The sequence below is a fragment of the Rhinichthys klamathensis genome, unplaced genomic scaffold (assembly GCF_029890125.1).
Source record: "Rhinichthys klamathensis goyatoka isolate OS25496 unplaced genomic scaffold, OSU_Roscu_1.1 h1tg000011l_1, whole genome shotgun sequence".
NCBI lineage: Eukaryota > Metazoa > Chordata > Actinopteri > Cypriniformes > Leuciscidae > Rhinichthys > Rhinichthys klamathensis.
The window spans coordinates 14,929,069-14,947,728 of NW_026606564.1; the positions used below are offsets into that span (position 1 = coordinate 14,929,069).

Here is an 18,660-nt window from a genome sequence, read left to right on the forward strand (position 1 = left end):
TCATTGGTTAAAATGCAGAATGAGTCTGGCACAAGTTCTCGGTTCCCCCTCTTCATCTACTTCTGAAATGTAACTGCACGTCAAACCAGACTTTGTTTACAAGTCCTTCAGGTGTGTTGCATGGGATTGAGCGCATCAGACAGTTTAATGGTGCAGAAATCAGTGTGTGATGCTCCATTTTATCACGGCCCTCTCTTCTCATCGTCTTTACGACTCCAGCAAAAACATTATTTGATGAAGTGAATTGGTCTCTCATTGAACACCAGGACAAACTCAAAGGTGGATCATTCAGATATCTGTTCACGTAACGCTACATTACTGCTGAAGTGTGTCGAGCTGCAACCCTTTTCACCACACCAGTCACCCTGGGGTTACTGCACGGTATTCTTTTCATTACGACTTTTCTCGAATGTATCAATATTATCTTCCAGCACTGGAGCATGATGGTTCAATCTTTCAGAAGTCTCTCCACATTGTTCCTCAAACCACTCATCTTCAGTCATGCCACCTAGTAAACTAACCGTTTTATAAAATGCATTAAAAAGCCAATCACAGAAATTCAGGCATTTTTCCCAAGGCATTCAGGCATTTTTATACAGGACTCCCTTGTAAAAGAGACTGTCTCAATGGGACATGTCCTGTTTAAATAAAGGTGTTATATATATATATATATATATCACAGGGTTATATTTCTTTCATTCCATATGATGATGTTTGGAAAAATAATATATACATACAAGCACATAGAACACAAAAATAAAACATCTTTGGAAAAGCACAGTACATCCATATCTTCATACAATTTTAATGTTTTCATCACATGAGAACACAAAAAGGTCCAACAAAATCGGACCCCAGTTAATATTTTTTTATACCTTTTTTTTAATTGACATGTCATGACACATAATAAAATGTCCAGCTGCCACTTTATCAAGTGTGTAGTCAGCTCAAAACAAGAACATCCATTAAAGTATGGAGTGTTGCAAAAGTGCATGTCAATTTCATTTGATGCAAAACTGGTATACACTGTACATATAGGACACAGCATTGATACAGTAGGAGCAGGGCAATACACATCAGTCAGCCGTTGACATGCTCCTGACAGCATTTGTGTAGCCCATCCCAATGAGACAAAGAGAGACAACAGAGAATAAGTTCCTTTCTTATAGAAAGAACAATTTCCAGATACATCCAGACTTTAGCAAGCAGTAAACATTAATAACATAAATATACAAGTCATAAGTCAACATGGATGGACAGCAGTTTCTCTAACTCTGAGTGATGTCCTCGGGATCAGGAGAAGATCATTAAGAATGTAACGCTGCTGCTTATGTCTTGTTCTGATTTTGCATATATTTAACATATCATTCTTTATATTTTATGTCATTTAAAAATGTGACATTTGAGCATGGTGTTCTGGTAACATGAGGCATGTGGCATCAGACATGGGCAGGCTGGGCTAGTGATGAAGGCTCAGTTTTTTCCTGATATCATCTTGGTTTGTGAGCCCAAGTTTGTCCTCATATTAGCGGAATCTGGTTGACGATTTGTTTGTTTTGTAGTGTTCGAACACATTTTTTTTTTTTTTACAATAAAAATCAAGACTCTTTACAAGAAAAGGAAAGGCAAAACATGAAGGTTTACTTACAAATAGGTTGGTTGGATATTAAACACTGAAAATCAAACTCCTACCCTCAGTCTTCATTTTCTTTATAATCGTTTTGTTTGACTGACAAAAAGTTGAGTGCAACGCAAAAAGAAATATCCATATATGTATTGGTCAGGGTGGGGTCTTGGTTCTCCATCAGGCAGTTCTGTTGTTAGCTGCTGTGCAGACTCAGACTGTGGTTCTGCAAAAGAAAACGCTGAGTTAATAAACATTGTAACCGATTCTCAATTCATCCTAAAGCATTCTGCACAGATGGGAATGTTTCCACACTGGGTTCGTATATTTCAACACATTGATTCTGCACAATTATCTTTTGATTTTGAAAAATACAAGATTGCGTTAGATTGCTCCTGTTTGACAAAATCTAAATAGTTTTAAAAATTGATTGAACTCTGCCAAGTTCACTGATTCTGAACTTGGCAGAAGACAGAACAGAACTGTTGTATTGCTTTTGTATTTACATTTGTTCGAACATTATTGAAATGTGACAAATCTACAGTGGTTTAATCAAAGTGCCTGACCTTGACCAGAGTATATTTCTCTGACCTCTAGCAGCAGAACAGAGACAATGAGTCGGGAACACCTGAAGGCAATATCCTTCATAAAGGAAGGGAGCTTATGTAGCAGTAAAAGCCTCGGGAGATTAGCAGGGCATCACTGGAATTCATTTTCTGACTCTCACAGAGCAGCATGATGTGGACACTCTTTCTCCCTCTCAGTGTTACAGACAATTATAATGGGAAATACTGACCCAGACAGCAACAGTGTCGGCCAAGATCCGGGCCACATCTGGTATATATGGATTCCGCGCATACCAAATGTGGGTCAGATCTGGGCCGACACTACGTTGCTGTCTGGGTGATCCAGGTGGGACTTTCGCTGGTTGGTGCGATCCAGCGTTTTTGAGTGATTCCATCCATATTCAGACAGCCCACTTGGCACAATGCTGGTTGTTTTTCCGGTCAACCCAACAGGTCCAGGTCGGCGAGAAGGTGGTCATTAACAAACTCCTTCACATTGCTGCCCTGGGCTGAAAATGAAAGATTCCTCAAGCTGTTTGAAGTAGTGGAGCTGGCGGAGACAATGCACACTAGAGATGCTGTGAAGAGGATCCAAATCTTCCCAAATAAGACAATGTCTGAATCCGAAATGGCTACCTATACTATAGGGCGTTATTTGAGGGGACAGCCATTTGTAATGTTGTCCAAAACCATAGTGGACGTTATTGAGTGCACTTATTCAATCCCACATTGCACCGCAATAACGAGTGCACAACCGACGTATGCTCAACAGCTGTCCGAATTCGCTCACTCGTTTTCATTCACCTCTTCAAGTGAACAGCATTAGTGGACTAACGTAGGGAATAGTGAATGAGGGTTTAGGGGGCGATTACGGATTCAGCCAATTTCAGAGAGGCGACAGCCCATCAGAGCATCCAACAATAGCGGGAATCCCCCCAGACAGAAATATAGTGTCTATTTTGCTGTCTGGACACAAGAACGCTATGCTGCTCGACTTCTCCAATACCCATGCCTGGACCCCGTCAAATCCCCAAACGCTCTGTCACTGGAAAACCAACTAAATTGACAGAGCATCATGAGCACAGAGCACCAGTCCAGACTCATTCCCTTCCTGAATGCTATCTCTTTCCCCCCAGATGGTATCTCTTAGATGTTCCACAATGGCTCAGATTTGGTTAGTAAAAATCCCTCCCTCTACCCATCCATTTATCCTTTCATCTTCTGGCACTCTTCCCTGCAGCAGCGACCAATGGTGCAGATTTATCATGGTCAAACCGTACAGTCTGATCCGATAATACTGTAACCTTGATAACTTGTGCTAATGTTGTCACAATTTCATTAGGCCACCTAGTAACCGTTAAGCACTATTACAATCATTCTGTACAGGCTACAAAGAACCACTACATCTATAGACAGTTAGAAGCAAATATCCAAGCGACTTGCAGAACATCCAGGGCATACAACTGCAATTTGTTACGTGCAATTTGTTATTTTAGCAAATTTTCTGGTCAACTATGATGACTGTGCCACAGTAGGGACATTCAGGTCTGGCAAACTTGATGACACACTGGGAAAGGCTGGAGATGTCAACTTAGATATGTTCTGTGTGAGGACAGGATAGGAGCTCTCAGGAGTGGCTGAAAGCCTCTCTGGGAGGTGATTAGGCTTGCAGTTGGTGAGCAGAACTTGTTCAGTGTGCATATCTTCCGGTCTTGAACAACCTACTCATTGAAGTCTACTGTGTCATTGGCTTGGGCTACAAGTTTCTTTCTGTAGCTTGTGAACGTGTCACCACACTGTGAAGAACACACTTAGGTTCTCTCTTACACCCCAGACAGCAACATAGTGTCGGCCCAGATCCGGCCCACGTCTGGTACACGTGGATTCCACATGCACCGGATCTGGTCCGACACTATGTTGCGACATGAGCACCTGAAATTGAAATCACCATTTGGTGCCTTGGGGAGACAACATAGCACTGCCATGGTAGTTGATGCCCTCTCAGTGCGCCTTTTATTGCTTCCCTAAACAGGTCCGATGGAAGAGAGCTGGGATATATTTGTTACACAAGGGACACTGTTACCACTTACCCAAGATCTGTTTGAAAGTAATGTCAATTATGCTTTTCTGTGATACATTACAGTAGATTGTGAGTTGTTTCATAGTGTGTGAACAGCAGTGCATGTTTCCTGGAAATCCTGGAAATAATAACTTTTTCTAATTCCTCCTTTATCACACAATAAAGATGAATACATCAGCGCGTGAATACTACTTCATCATTGTCTTTTTGACCGGTGTGGTGACACAATTCGTTATAAATGTACAAATGTTCCAAATCTTAATTGATACTAGCTGATGAAAGCTGCATGCACACTAACTACACATGGGCTACAACTTGAAAATGCTGGTTTAAATGGGCTTTACTAAGTCCCACTGCATGAGATATTACAGTTTGAGCAAGATTCATTCTCCTCAATAATGCCATCAGTACAATGATTCTTATGAAACGGCTTGAAATGAAACATTTTCACAACAGCGTGCTGAAGCAAAGTATCTTTTAATTCGCATTAGTAAAACTGCTTGTAAAAAGTTCACAGGAAGTTTACAGGAAGCAGAAGTGTGTCAGAGATCAAAAGTGTTTGTTTGGATTGAGCGTGTCCCAGTGGTGATGAGCAGAGAATGAGCTCGCTGATGGGCTGCAGTGAGGGTTTGTCACCGTCTCAAGACGATGTGTTTGCATACACACATCAGACCCAGCCAGAGGCGGGAACAAACACACCGCAAACTCTCACAGGACGCCGGAGTTCGTTGCTGTCTGTATCTGATCTACCTGTATCCATGTGTGTCACTCATGGGTAATATCGGAGCTTTCATTACACTTTTGTGTACAAATAATTGAGAAACATCCGAGCAAATCTTAAAACTGAACTATAAAGCTTTTTTTCCCCTTGTTGTGCTTTGCTGTGAACTGTAAGATAGAAATTCAGAGTTGATGTCAAAAGTCTGTGTGATAGGAAACTATGGTTAGAAAACTGGGTGAGTTGTTTAGTCCACTGTAAAAAACATATTCAGGGAAACAGGGTTTTCATGTTGTTGCTGTCATGAATTAGTCGGAGGAATAGCTCCATTAATTGGTTTGGGTATTGAGTGAACAATTGCTCCTTAGTATTCCAGTGCAAATACCTGCATATTATTCATAAACCACTTGCTATCCAGTTTAACCAGTCACTGATTGGACTAAAAGACATTGTCATATTTACATCTTCTCAGTGCAAACACAATGCCTTTCTATGTAAACTAATAGATTTTGCCCGATCAATCAACCAACCAATCAATCAATCAATCAATCAATCAATCAATCAATCAATCAATCAATCAGTGCCTTCGCAATTAATGCTGTTATATTACCTCTCCTGCATAGGGGCTGATAACCTGATAAACAGAATTTAAAAAAAAAAAATTCTTTGGATGTACCACCAGAAAGCAGACCATAATTTACCATATTTAACATTTCCTTTTCAATCAAGGCAGCTGTAACTCATAAAATGCTGATGAAATTGTGGAGAAGACAGTATGTGCAAGTAAAGGGTCCAATCATGAGACAGACCTAATTTTATAAGCAAATATTTCCATATCAGCAGATATAACCTTAACCCAACTGACCAGCAAAACCATTCAAATTGCAATGGTTGACCTTGAAACATGCAACTATGGAATCGAAAGAGGCTCAGGACTTTAGTCCAAACTGTTGGAAAATGATAAGCACATGCATTAAATCTGACAAATAAGTAACATTCATATTTGTATTTAGGTGTGTGTGTGTGTGTGTGTGTGTGTGTGTGTGTGCTATTGTGTGAATAAGGGTGTAAAGGTGAGGTGTTTGCTGCTTTACGAGCTGAATAGATTGAGTTTTTCCCATTGTGCTCTTGGCAGGTCAGTGGCGATGTAGGATTCCTCACTGAGCCTAAGGAGATGGTAGGGGGAAGACTGTCTGACACAGCCCTTCATCTTCAGCTCTACACAAATAAATAAATCATCACTCTATCCATCCGTCCTGATAACCTCTGACCTCTCCGACTGAGCTGAGACGACTGCTGTGTCAAGAACTCGGAGAACTAGAGCCACGGAAAACAAACTTCACTTTCAGAATGACAGAAAAAATAGGTACAATTCTGACAGCAAGTAAACCAACAAATAAACCCTCTTGTTTGAATTCATACTTCTGTCTATGCAAGTTCTCCATAATCTCTTGACACATCAGACACCTGTTACAGGGTAGCAGTCTAGCTTAAGATGACCAGATTTCTGAGATGAAAACATGCTTAATATATTAGTGAAATTTAGAAGCGATTTCGGCTTGTAAATGTGGTGATGTGATTAACTCTTTGTCACCAGAGAGAAGTCTGTCGTTTTCACAGGGAGATATACACTCACCTAAAGGATTATTAGGAACACCATACTAATACTGTGTTTGACCCCCTTTCGCCTTCAGAACTGCCTTAATTCTACGTGGCATTGATTCAACAAGGTCCTGAAAGCATTCTTTAGAAATGTTGGCCCATATTGATAGGATAGCATCTTGCAGTTGATTGAGATTTGTGGGATGCACATCCAGGGCACGAAGCTCCCATTCCACCACATCCCAAAGATGCTCTATTGGGTTGAGATCTGGTGACTGTGGGGGCCATTTTAGTACAGTGAACTCATTGTCATGTTCAAGAAACCAATTTGAAATGATTCGAGCTTTGTGACATGGTGCATTATCCTGCTGGAAGTAGCCATCAGAGGATGGGTACATGGTGGCCATAAAGGGATGGACATGGTCAGAAACAATGCTCAGGTAGGCCGTGGCATTTAAACGATGCCCAATTGGCACTAAGGGGCCTAAAGTGTGCCAAGAAAACATCCCCCACACCATTACACCACCACCACCAGCCTGCACAGTGGTAACAAGGCATGATGGTTCCATGTTCTCATTCTGTTTACGCCAAATTCTGACTCTACCATCTGAATGTCTCAACAGAAATCGAGACTCATCAGACCAGGCAACATTTTCCCAGTCTTCAACTGTCCAATTTTGGTGAGCTCTTGCAAATTGTAGCCTCTTTTTCCTATTTGTAGTGGAGATGAGTGGTACCCGGTGGGGTCTTCTGCTGTTGTAGCCCATCCGCCTCAAGGTTGTGCGTGTTGTGGCTTCACAAATGCTTTGAAATAACCACTCGTTATAACCGAGGTATACAGCAGTCAAAGTTGCTCTTCTATCAGCTTGAATCAGTCAAAAAATTTCAAAAAAAATTTCAAAAAAAAAAAAAATTTAAACATGCATGGATGAATTGTGCATTTAGACAATAGATAGGGTGATTTTCATTTTATTCCAACTTGGAGTCCTCATTACAGTGTAATTACACAAGTATAGAGTAATATTAATTAACGTGCATTTAATATTCGTTTAGGTTTGGTCTGGTTTAGTGATAGTTGCTTGTTACATCAATGCACACAATGCCCAACGCGTATAGACAACATTGAAATTGCACATGTATGAGATCATATAAAATGTATTATATTAATAACAAGCAATATCTAGTATATTTCCCAGGAGAGCTCCAGCCACTCCCAGGAAAGGCTACCTTGCTTATGTCTGGATAACTTGTCCCATTTATTTATCAATGAAATGTCTCATTGTCAACCAAGAGATTTCACGAGAGCTGTTTATATTCATCACAACACTAAAGTTATGAATCCTCTCAGAGAGATCCACAGCTCAGACCAAACTCGATTGCCATGGGGTCACACGACCCTCAAGAGTCGAAACCTGCAACTAACATGATGTAAATCCTCTTGTTTTAACTAATTGTGGAAGGCAAAGGGGGCCACAAAACCAGTTTTCCATCCTCTATAGATTATGATATACTATACATTAGAAGTGTAGACATTACAAACACAAGCATTAGTTCATTAGCTAATTAAAGTCAAAGTCACAAGCGGAGAAAATCAACTTGGGAGGTCTATAATGACAGTTGCTCAATGGCACTTGCTTATGGTCATGAGCTCAGTTCTGCCGTCAGTTATTTGAGCTGAAAATGCTATATTACAGTAAGACTGATGCCATGACGGCACTCCCAATGTTGCTTTGGTTTTTTGTTTCTGCTCACGTTTCACTGGCTGACATAACAGTGGTATTGGGCGTTATCTACTGACACGGATCATGCAAAGTGTATTGGTTAATGATGCCATTGCAGTTTACGACCATATTTCTTTCCCATGATTTATTTCTACTACCCAGAAGACGGGGTGTGGTCATGTGACCGCCCTCAGTGCTCTCCTCAGATCATCTCACCTGGAGCTCGGTTTGGAAGAAGAACTTCAGCGGGCACTGTGAGCAGTCGTAGATCTTGTCCTCCTGCCCGTGTGCGGTGAAGATGTGCTGCTGCAGTTTACACGCCTGCACGAACACTGCAACGGGACACAACACGGGTGTTAACTGCACATCTTTCCACAAACACTGCCAGTTATGCATTTTAAAACCCTTTGCTGGAAATGCTTCATTTCTTGAAATTAGAAAAATACAAATTGTGCCTATATAAAAGCTTGGGGTCGGTAAGATTTTTTAAAGTATCTTCAGCTCACCAAGGATGCATTTATTTGATGATAAAAATACAGTAAAATAGTAATACTGTGAATTATTATAAGTATATTTTAAAATGTAATTTATTCCTGTGATCAAAGCTGAATTTTCAGCATCATTACGCCAGTCTTCAGTGTCACATGATCCTAATATGATGATTTGCTGCTCAAGAAACATTTGATTATTATCAAGGTTGAAAACAATTGAGCTGAATGTTTAGCCACAGTGCAAATATTTATTTTCAATAATTTGCACTAAGTGCATATAGTGTTAATTGCTATTTATAGTAAGTGAAAATACTAACAGACACTACGTGCACCTTTATTCCCACTATTAATACCTGTTAGACACTTTATTTCCATGTATTTTCTTAATTTTTATTCATAAATAAATACCTTTCCAAGCTGTTATGTGTCGGGGAAAGTGCAGATTTAAACTCTGGGCGGTCACGTGAAAACCTAACGCCACGTGATTATAAAAGAGTAAGTCTCCACAGGTTTTCTGTTATAATCGTGTCTGGTTTAATCAGACAGAGGTGGGCGGAGTTAGTGTTGTGGGCGGAGTTAGTGTAAATAACCTCTGCCAACAAGGCAGGCTATTGGCACTCACAGTTTTGTGGAAACTATGGTATTTTTTGGGTTGTTTTTAGGATTCTTTGATAAATGTAAAGTTTAAAAGAACAGCATTTAAGTGAAACAGAATTTTTGCAACAGTGTATAAGTCTTCACTGTCACTGGTCCTTGATTTAAATAAAAGTTTTCAGAAAACGTATTGAGCCCAAACTTCTGAATAGTAGTGTATATGCAAAAACAAAACTAAAAGTGTGAATGATTTATTTCTTTTAGAGTTAACTTGGAGCAGATAGTGTAGAAAACAGACAAAAACTGTTAAACTGTATTTAAACAATGTCAGTACTGTTTATAAAACATCCCATGATGCACCTCATGAAGTTGGTTGAGAGAATGAACAGAGCGAGAACAGCTGGAAACAAGACAAAGACAATATTAAACATTTTTGATCACTGCATAATTCTGATACTTCCATTTGTGTTTTTTCATAGTTTAAATGACTGTACTATCATTCAAAAATGTGAAAAAAGTTATAATAAAGAATGAGTGGGGGTTTATTTTGACTAGCCGTGTACAAACAATAAAACTACCTTTTCAGAAGGCAAAGCGAATCTTTTCGAATATTAAAAAGTTGGTAGAAATGTAGACACTGAGGCCCTGTTTACAGCCGGTGTTAAGATGTGTTTCGGTCGATGGGATCACTAGTGGACGACACTAAACACAGCTGTAAACGGGGTTTAAGAGGCTTTGAGCTCGTCCACTGTCGACCACTTCCAGAGGAAGTTGAAAACACATTCGGCCGGATTGCTTTCGTAGTGTAAACGCTCATGTGATCGAATGTGTTCAAACAGCCACTAAAGAGCGTCTTCTCTCCGTCTACTGATCTAATGCGTGACATTATGAGAAGAGCGATAGCCAGACGGGGTTTATCTGTCGGCTGGAGACACAAGTTTGGTTTGAAGATGAAAAATGTCCCAAACACAATGTTCTCTCCATTCCTGATCTCTAACACACACTCACAGCGTTCGGCTGGTCTTGTGTCTGTCAGAGCAGAAACTAAAGCTGAAGCTCTCGGTGTGTTTTTCCCATCGTCTCCGGACACGTTCATATGGAATTGCTTAATTATATATGTAAATTATTCCGTCCATTAGATCAAAAGATTTGAAAAAATCCATACATTACACCTCAAAGAAATCAGGATGGAAGTGGTTGAAAGTGGACAAAAGAGACGGATTGAAACACCAGGTGTAAAATGCCTTAATGTCTATTTAAGTGAATCAGACCTGGAAATAATTTTCTCCTCTTTTCCCCCCCCTAAAATTACTCGGTTCAAATGAGGAAAGATACATGTGCTGTTTTCCTAGCACAAATCTTACAGTTTGGCAGCATATGAAAGAAGTATTGTCACAACTAAGTGAATCAAGATGTTGGGAAACCCAAATGTTTCCAGTCCTCTGCATCATGGGAGAACCGATTCCACCTGCGTCAAAACACTGCACATGTAGCGCGGCTTTGTTTCCCAATCCGTGATTTGGCTGGCTCTGGGTAATGGTCAATCCGGTGCTTTGAGTCATAGTGAACAGTGAGGAATAATGATGTGCTTTATTTAGAGCCACTGTAGGGACACGCTGCAAAATAAACAAGCACCGGAACGCCAGTCCCTTCTACGTGCAAAAACACTGTCTCTATTAGTCAACAGTGCTAATTATATTGACAATATTAATATTCATGCAGACTCTTTATTTATGCGTAGCCTGATTTCAGTCACATCTAATCTTTGAAATGGCACTTAAAACACATAGTGCCTTTAATTACGCCATAGAGCTGCTGAATGAGAGTGCGAGTATGCAGTTATTCTCACAGGACTACTTCAAACATGCTGTTTGTTTTTAGAGACCCATATGTTTAAGGGTGGCTAGTCGTGTCTCTGAGGTAAAGAGTGAGTTCTGGTCTTCATTTGAATTTCTTACGAGGGATAAACAACTTTTGCCTTCATGCCACTGCACTGGATTTTGGATTTAGACCCAAATTAGCTTTATTAGGGGCAACGAGAACCTGTGTTTTCTAATTCAACTTACTCAGGTAACATGATCTGGACGTCCATCTGTGGGTTTAACATCCCAAACACGAGCACAAATGGAGAAAAAGATGGATGTGATTTGTTTTCAACCATGTGGAGAAAGATTACTGGCCAAACAGTAGAGTACAATTTCCTTTAACGGTAACACTTTACAATTAGATTTTATTTGTCAAGTAAGGGAAAATGTACATCCACCCGGTTGTTATCTCACACTGAAGGGGTTTATTCTGCGATAAGCGGGATAATGTACATCCAGCCGGTTGTTATTACACGGCTACTTGCCACATAAGTAAATAATTACACACGAAATATTGACTTGAGTTGAAATATTTTATTAGGCGTTTAAACGCAAAGCTTCCGCGGAGAGAGCAGTTTCACCGGCAAGTTCAACTCGACGGACATTTAAGAGATACGTTTTACAGTCATACACTTATTACACAGCATTTCGCCACATAGATAACTATGGAGATAAGAGATTTTGATTTGAGATGTTTGTTATCCTATAATCCAACAGTGTTGCAAAATGGCCGCCGCTGCGTTTGTATGAAACAAGAGAGAGCGAGTCCACGATTCTGCATGGCATAATTAAATAAATGTACACAAAATATTGATTCGACTGAGTTAATACTTTATTAGCTCACCAAAAGCAAAACTTCCATGAAGAAAAAACGTTCCTAGAAAGAGTATAGCGTTGTTGGCTTCAGTAACCCGGATGAGCCTGTGTTTCTGTTTTTAGCGGTTGTTATCGGGGAATAACACAACACTGGATGGCGCTATCGACCAATCAGAATCAAGTATTCCACAGAGCCGTGTAATAACATAAGATAATGCAATAGTTAATATAAACTAACGGCGTAAGAATTGGTCTAACTTATGAGGAAAAATGACTATTTTCAACCCTCTGTCTGAAACAATCAGTTTTCAAGGTTTGTCAGTAAATGTCCCTGTTATGATTGGCTAATAGGAAACAGTATCATGAGATTTTCATATGAATTGACTCAATATTAAGAAACTAATTTGAGCATATTTGACTTTTTAATTGTTGTTATTAAATGTGTTTTTCAGCCACATTCTTCTGGAAAAACAATGTACAGGACAATTAACTAGTTATTTATTTGCATTAATGGGCCTATTTTTACGAAGCCAAGCAGCATCATTGTGTACACAATTGAGTGTAAAACTGGAATGTTTTGTTGTGTAAAGTGAGACAAAAGCTCATAAGTGGCACGCAGAGTGTTTGTTCTGCGCTCGGCTTCCTCCAGGGTACATGGAGCTACTTTCAGCTGCGGGCTGCCTGACTTCACATAGCTGTCAAATCGTCCCGTGAGAGCGACACTTCTGACATCTCTCCGCTGCCTCTGGATGGCTCCTCAACTCCTCTTTTACCTCCTTCCCCCTCTCATCCTCCCTCGCTTTGCATTATCACGCAGCGCCTGTCCTTCCCCAAACGCGTTCCTTCGTTTCTGCTTCCACTCTCTCCGTCTACAGTCCCGAAACAAACCTGTTCTATTAAAACTAGTCATGTTGAAATAATGAAATAAAAATGTATATAATTCCAGATTTTCCACTGGTGAATTGAAATCCTATTACTTGCGATTATTATTTGTCCCTGTAGAGGCCAGGCAGAACCAGTGGAACTGGTAAATGTATCAGCTGGAGTCTGAGGCGGTTTTCACACTAGATTTGATAGTTTCAGTTGCACTCGTAGACCCTGGAGGTCTGTCTTCACACTATATTTGACTCTGAACCACAGTACGTTGGTGTCAACAGTAGCTGCGTTTCCATTACCGATTTGCACAAAACTTTTGGGATATTTTCTAAATGTCGATAAAAAACGAGTACGAAATAACGGCGTTTCCTTTAACCGATGTTATGCGACTAAAACGTCATTTTTTTCCTCGCGCGATAATCATTGCAAAAATCATGGCAATGGACGTTGGTAAGTTCACGTTTATCCCAACTAGCCATTATTTTAATGGAAGGAGACGTATTTTTAAGCATTAATGGCGATTATACTGGGTTATACACATATGAGGAGTTTCTGGGTGTTTCTCCCTCATTTCTGCTTCGAGATCTTGATAAACTGTGGCATTTCTTTGTCGTTTAGAATCCAGTATTCTCGTAATACTTTTGTCTTTTATGAGTTTAATAATGAACTCTCGTCTTCTGTACAAACATACCGCGTCATCTTTAAAGGACGTGCGTCATGTGACCTGTAAACGCGAAAAACTGTTTCCATTGCTGTTTTGCGAAATATTCCTTTTTTTTTGTTGGAATTGCCTGAAAAACCTCCTCATGCGAGCGTAAAAACCTTATTTTCAAACCGTATTTTCAATTCGCAATTGGAAGGGTGATGGAAAAGCGGCCACTGAGAGTGCTAGCACCGCTGTAGATATACATAACCATGAAGGAGATATTTGCACAGAACCATACTTGCATCTATCATAGAGCATTCTTTTCTTTTTATCTCTTCTTTATATATTGGTACTGTATATTGGTTGTGTAGCGCTTTGGGTTGGAGAAAAGCGCAATATAAATAAAATGTGTCATCATCATCATCTGCTCCAAATGCCATTCTGTGAATTTTGAGAGTTGCAAGAGATGCGAATAATATGACATATCAAATGATTCAAACTCTGATGTCAAACATACTCGGGTCCATGCCAAATAAAGCTCTAGTGGGAAAACGGCCCTCGATGAGTGTTTATATGTTATGCATGTATGCATTTAAGGCTACATCTACACTAAAATGGATACATTTGAGACAGCGTTTTCATTTCAGAACGCTCTCCGTCCACACTACCGTTTTCAATCATTTTCCAAAAGTTTCATCCACACTGAAATGTCGGAAAACGGCAAATTCACCTCACTGAGCATGTGGAAAACCTCATGACAGCTCAGTGAGAGGATACAGACGGAACAGACATAATCAAGTTATCACGCAGTTCTTCTGGCAGGATAATTTTATTTAGCTAAATATCTCAGCATTCACTGAAGCGTCCAGGTCGCACTCACTCACCATTATAAAACGCTAAAACTACTCTCATGTTTTGCCCGCTAATGTCAATTTTCTGTCATCTTTGTAAGAAGAAAAAGATGTGTTTATAAAACTAAAACCAGGGTGGACAAGGCCTTAAAGAGTTAGTTCACCCAAAAATGAAAATGATGTCATTAATGACTCTCCCTCATGTCGTCCCAAGCCCGTAAGACCTCCGTTCATCTTCGGGACACAGTTTAAGATATTTTAGATTTAGTCCGAGAGCTTTCTGTCCCTCCATTGTAAATGTATGTACGGTATACTGTCCTTGTCCAGAAAGGAAATAAAGACATCATCAAAGTAGTCCATGTGACATCAGTGGGTTAGTTAGAGTGTGTTGAAGCATCAAAAATACATTTTGGTCCAAAATTAACAAAAACTACGACTTTATTCAGCATTGTATTGTCTTCCGGTTCTGTTGTGGATCCGCATTCAGTGCCGCTGCTGACGTGTGTCTGGTGTGTGTGTGTGTGTGTCTTCCGGTTCTGTTGTGGATCCGCATTCAGTGCCGCCGCTGACGTAAGACGCTGCTGACGTGTGTCTTGTGTGTGTGTGTGTGTGTGTGTGTGTGTGTGTGTGTCTTCCGGTTCTGTTGTGGATCCGCATTCAGTGCCGCCGCTGACGTAAGACGCTGCTGACGTGTGTCTGGTGTGTGTGTGTGTGTGTGTGTGTGTGTATTCCGGTTCTGTTGTGGATCCGCATTCAGTGCCGCTGCTGACGTAAGACGCTGCTGACGTGTGTCTGGTGTGTGTGTGTCTGGTGCGCCCGAGCTTCGTTTACAGTCTGAGGGAGACGCACGCTGGAAACTAAACAATCTTCGCAAACATGTCTATAGAGTTCCACACAGAGGAAGACTTGCATTTTTTTGTATTTTTTTTTTGTATTTTTTTGTAAAATGTATTTTCGATGCTTCAAAACATTCTAACTAACCCACTGATGTCACATGGACTACTTTGATGATGTCTTTATTTCCTTTCTGGACAAGGACAGTAAACCGTACATACATTTCCAATGGAGGGACAGAAAGCTCTCGGACTAAATCTAAAATATCTTAAACTGTGTTACGAAGATGAACGGAGGTCTTACGGGCTTGGGACGACATGAGGGAGAGTCATTAATTACATTATTTTCATTTTTGGGTGAACTAACTCTTTAAGCCACATTTACACATAGCCGGGTATTTAGAGAAACGAATATTTCCTCCCCTCCGTTTTCAATAATAACATCGTGCACACAACATCGCTTTCAAAAAAGTTGTCATTTACATCAACCCGCATAAATACGCCGTCGAGCGCCATCATAACTCTGCCAAACCTGTGGGCGGCAGTGTAGGGAGAAGGATAAAGCCATGCGAGCCAATCAGAATCGACAACAACGAACAACACGTGTAAACATAGGGCGCTCACATGACGTTAAGCATTTTCTGGCGCATAATGTGACGTTTGAGAACCCCGTTTTTTGAAATCATCGTTTTCTGTGATAAAAACGGGGTTTTCGTGTAAATGAGAGGCCAAACCGCAGGGAAATATCTGCGTCTTATGCGTGTAAACGGGGCATTAGTCTTATGTTTGTCATGATTTCTGCACTGCAGATGCTGTCCTCACCAAGCTGCTCTCTCTCTCTCTCTCTCTCTCTCTCTCTCTCTCTCTGCTGCATGATCAATATGAGTGCGCAAGGAGATCTGGGACCTGTCTGTCAGGCGCCAACTCGAAATAAAGCCAAAATGAAAAAAAAAAAGAGAAAAACCCTGTAGATCAAGTCAATAAGAATGAGAGAGCCAGAGAAAGAGAGAGGAAGACAAATGAAGCATGTTACTGTGGTGGCAGAAGTGTGGTCGTATAAGGTGCAGCGTATACGCTTGATGTACCTCCCAATCAGGGGTTTGATTTGATTCTGCTCTGACATATAGACACACACACACAAATATAAGAAAAAGTACCTGTGAAGCAGACGGGACACTTGAACGTGCCGCCCATCCCCTCGAAGCTGTGCTCGATGAGGTGACACTGCAGTTTGGCTGGAGAGTCGAAGGTTTGACTGCATAGTTTACATTCATGAACGAGACCTTCCTCTGGGAGAAGACAGAAAAACACAAACACAACCTGTGTCACTGGAAATCTCACATTATAGGATCTTATGTAGTGAATCAAGAACATGAGACACTGAAGCCATCAGATGCTCATTACTTTAATATCCATGTGCGTTATCTTTCATTTTATAAGAGTTCATGGCAATCTGATTTCTAATTTACAAAGATTTGAAACAAAGACTTGTATGGGCAGAGTAAGTTTTTAATTGCATAAATGTATGGTACATGTTATGTTCTACCAAATACTTTTTCTCAATTGATTTGTTGCCATACAATAGCTCCAATAATAAACAAATGAATAAATAAGACAACTGTCACGAGTGGTTGCAATAATCGCATGACGCTGGAGATTCCAAGAAACAAACCGTCTTTAATAATAAATCCAACGAGGAACACGTGCTAGAAACTCAGGAATTATTAATATTAACCCACGTTTAACTTAGACGACACCGAACAAAGAGCTGTGAGAACTGAAGGCTTAAATACACATGGAGTAATCAACAGAAACTGAAACAGGAGCGCTACATCATCAGAAACTAACAAGGGAAACAGACGGACGGAAAACAAAACTCAGGGGCCGTTTGCGCGTCACCGTTTTCAACTAAAAACAGAAACTTTTCATGTGTTTTGAGCATTCATTTACACAACAACAGTGTTTTGGGGCCTGAGAACACAAATTTACGCGTTTCAAAGTGCACGTTTTTGAAAACTATAGTTATTGTCTCCATGTAAACAACAAAAACATGAATCTGTGAAAACGGTGACATCATGCGCATGCGTATTACGCGTTCAGTCTATAGGAGCGTAGTGTTTCTTTACAGTGGCATCGCCCTCTACTGGCCTGGCAGCAGAATACAGCGTTTTTAGTCATTTCTGTGGATCTGTGTGAAAGAGGATCGTTCTCACAACGTTATCATCTGTACTTTTCAAAAACGCAAAGGGAAAACTTTTCAGTTTGTAGTATCCTACATTGTTGTCATGTAAACGTAAACTAAAACACAAACAAACTGAACATATACCTGACGACAACTCTGTACCACAATAAAAAAGGGCTCAAATAACTAGAAATGTAAATGTTCTTCTTGAATTAAATTCATATTTATTGATGAACCCCAACAAACTAAAGTAAATCATTATTATGTGTTCTATATATTGCTCCTAAAACCATAACAAATGATTCTGAACAGATTAGAAATATACATATTTTTTTCAGATATACATTTCATTTAAATTTATAATTTTATTTGAATTGTGTTTCATCACGACCTAATAAAGTAGTACAGTATAAGTATTTCAAATCAACAATAGGATATGGATCAGCTCACAACAACATGAAAACATTTTATTTTAATAAACAAAAAGTATTAATAAAAAGCAAGTGTTTTTAAGTCATTAAAGCTGCTGTCCGTAGCTTTTTTTGGGTTAAAAATTATCCAAAATACATATTTGATAAAATACATAACCAGCCAGTGTTCAAAACTATCTGCTTGCCTTAGCTCGATGCAAAACGGTAAGCTTGTAATAATGTTTTTAATTTTAGTGGTACTGGTGGATTTCCGCGGGAGATTCGAGCATGTCTTTGCGTCATTACGTCACATCTGTACACATAAAGAAGGAGTCTCGGCTAGTAGGCTATATTGCGTGTGAGGATGTTGGAGGTAGAGATTTATAGCCTTTTCTCACAGCACTTGATATAATTAAACTTATCAATTTGATGGCGGATCCAGAAAGGTTCAAACGACGATCATCATCAGTGACAACTAGAGACTCACCCGCTGTAAAATGCAAAAGACTTCGTTCGGACTTCGGAGTGGCTACAGAAAAAAAGAGACTGCAACCGGACCCATGCGAAAACAAGGATAATATCGGAAGGACATTACATGATGTAGTCACGCTTGCTGACGTTGTTAACATTAACAATTAGAGAACATAGTATAGCTACTTTGCACGGTTTTGCGTGAAATGATAACTTATAAGCAATTGTTAGATTTAATCAGCGCGATTTACTGCAATGTCAGAACCAGAACAAAAGTGAATGTTTCTTACTAGTTCAGATGACATTTCCCGGTG

The 18,660-nt window shown here is 40.0% G+C and overlaps 1 protein-coding gene across 2 annotated transcripts in view; it reads right to left on the reverse strand.

The window, feature by feature from the left end:
* Positions 1–789: 789 nt before the first annotated feature.
* The window catches only part of LOC130100056 (zinc finger protein 521), a 132,983-nt gene continuing 115,112 nt past the window's right edge, over positions 790–18,660 (reverse strand). For both annotated transcript variants that reach the window (XM_056265624.1, XM_056265623.1), the window contains exons 5-7: positions 16,441–16,572; positions 8,528–8,643; positions 790–1,850 (exon numbers count right to left, since the gene is read on the reverse strand). In XM_056265624.1, the coding sequence (XP_056121599.1) occupies positions 1,821–1,850; positions 8,528–8,643; positions 16,441–16,572 (278 nt within the window). In that variant the 3' untranslated portion in view covers positions 790–1,820. The remainder of the gene's footprint in view (positions 1,851–8,527; positions 8,644–16,440; positions 16,573–18,660) is intronic.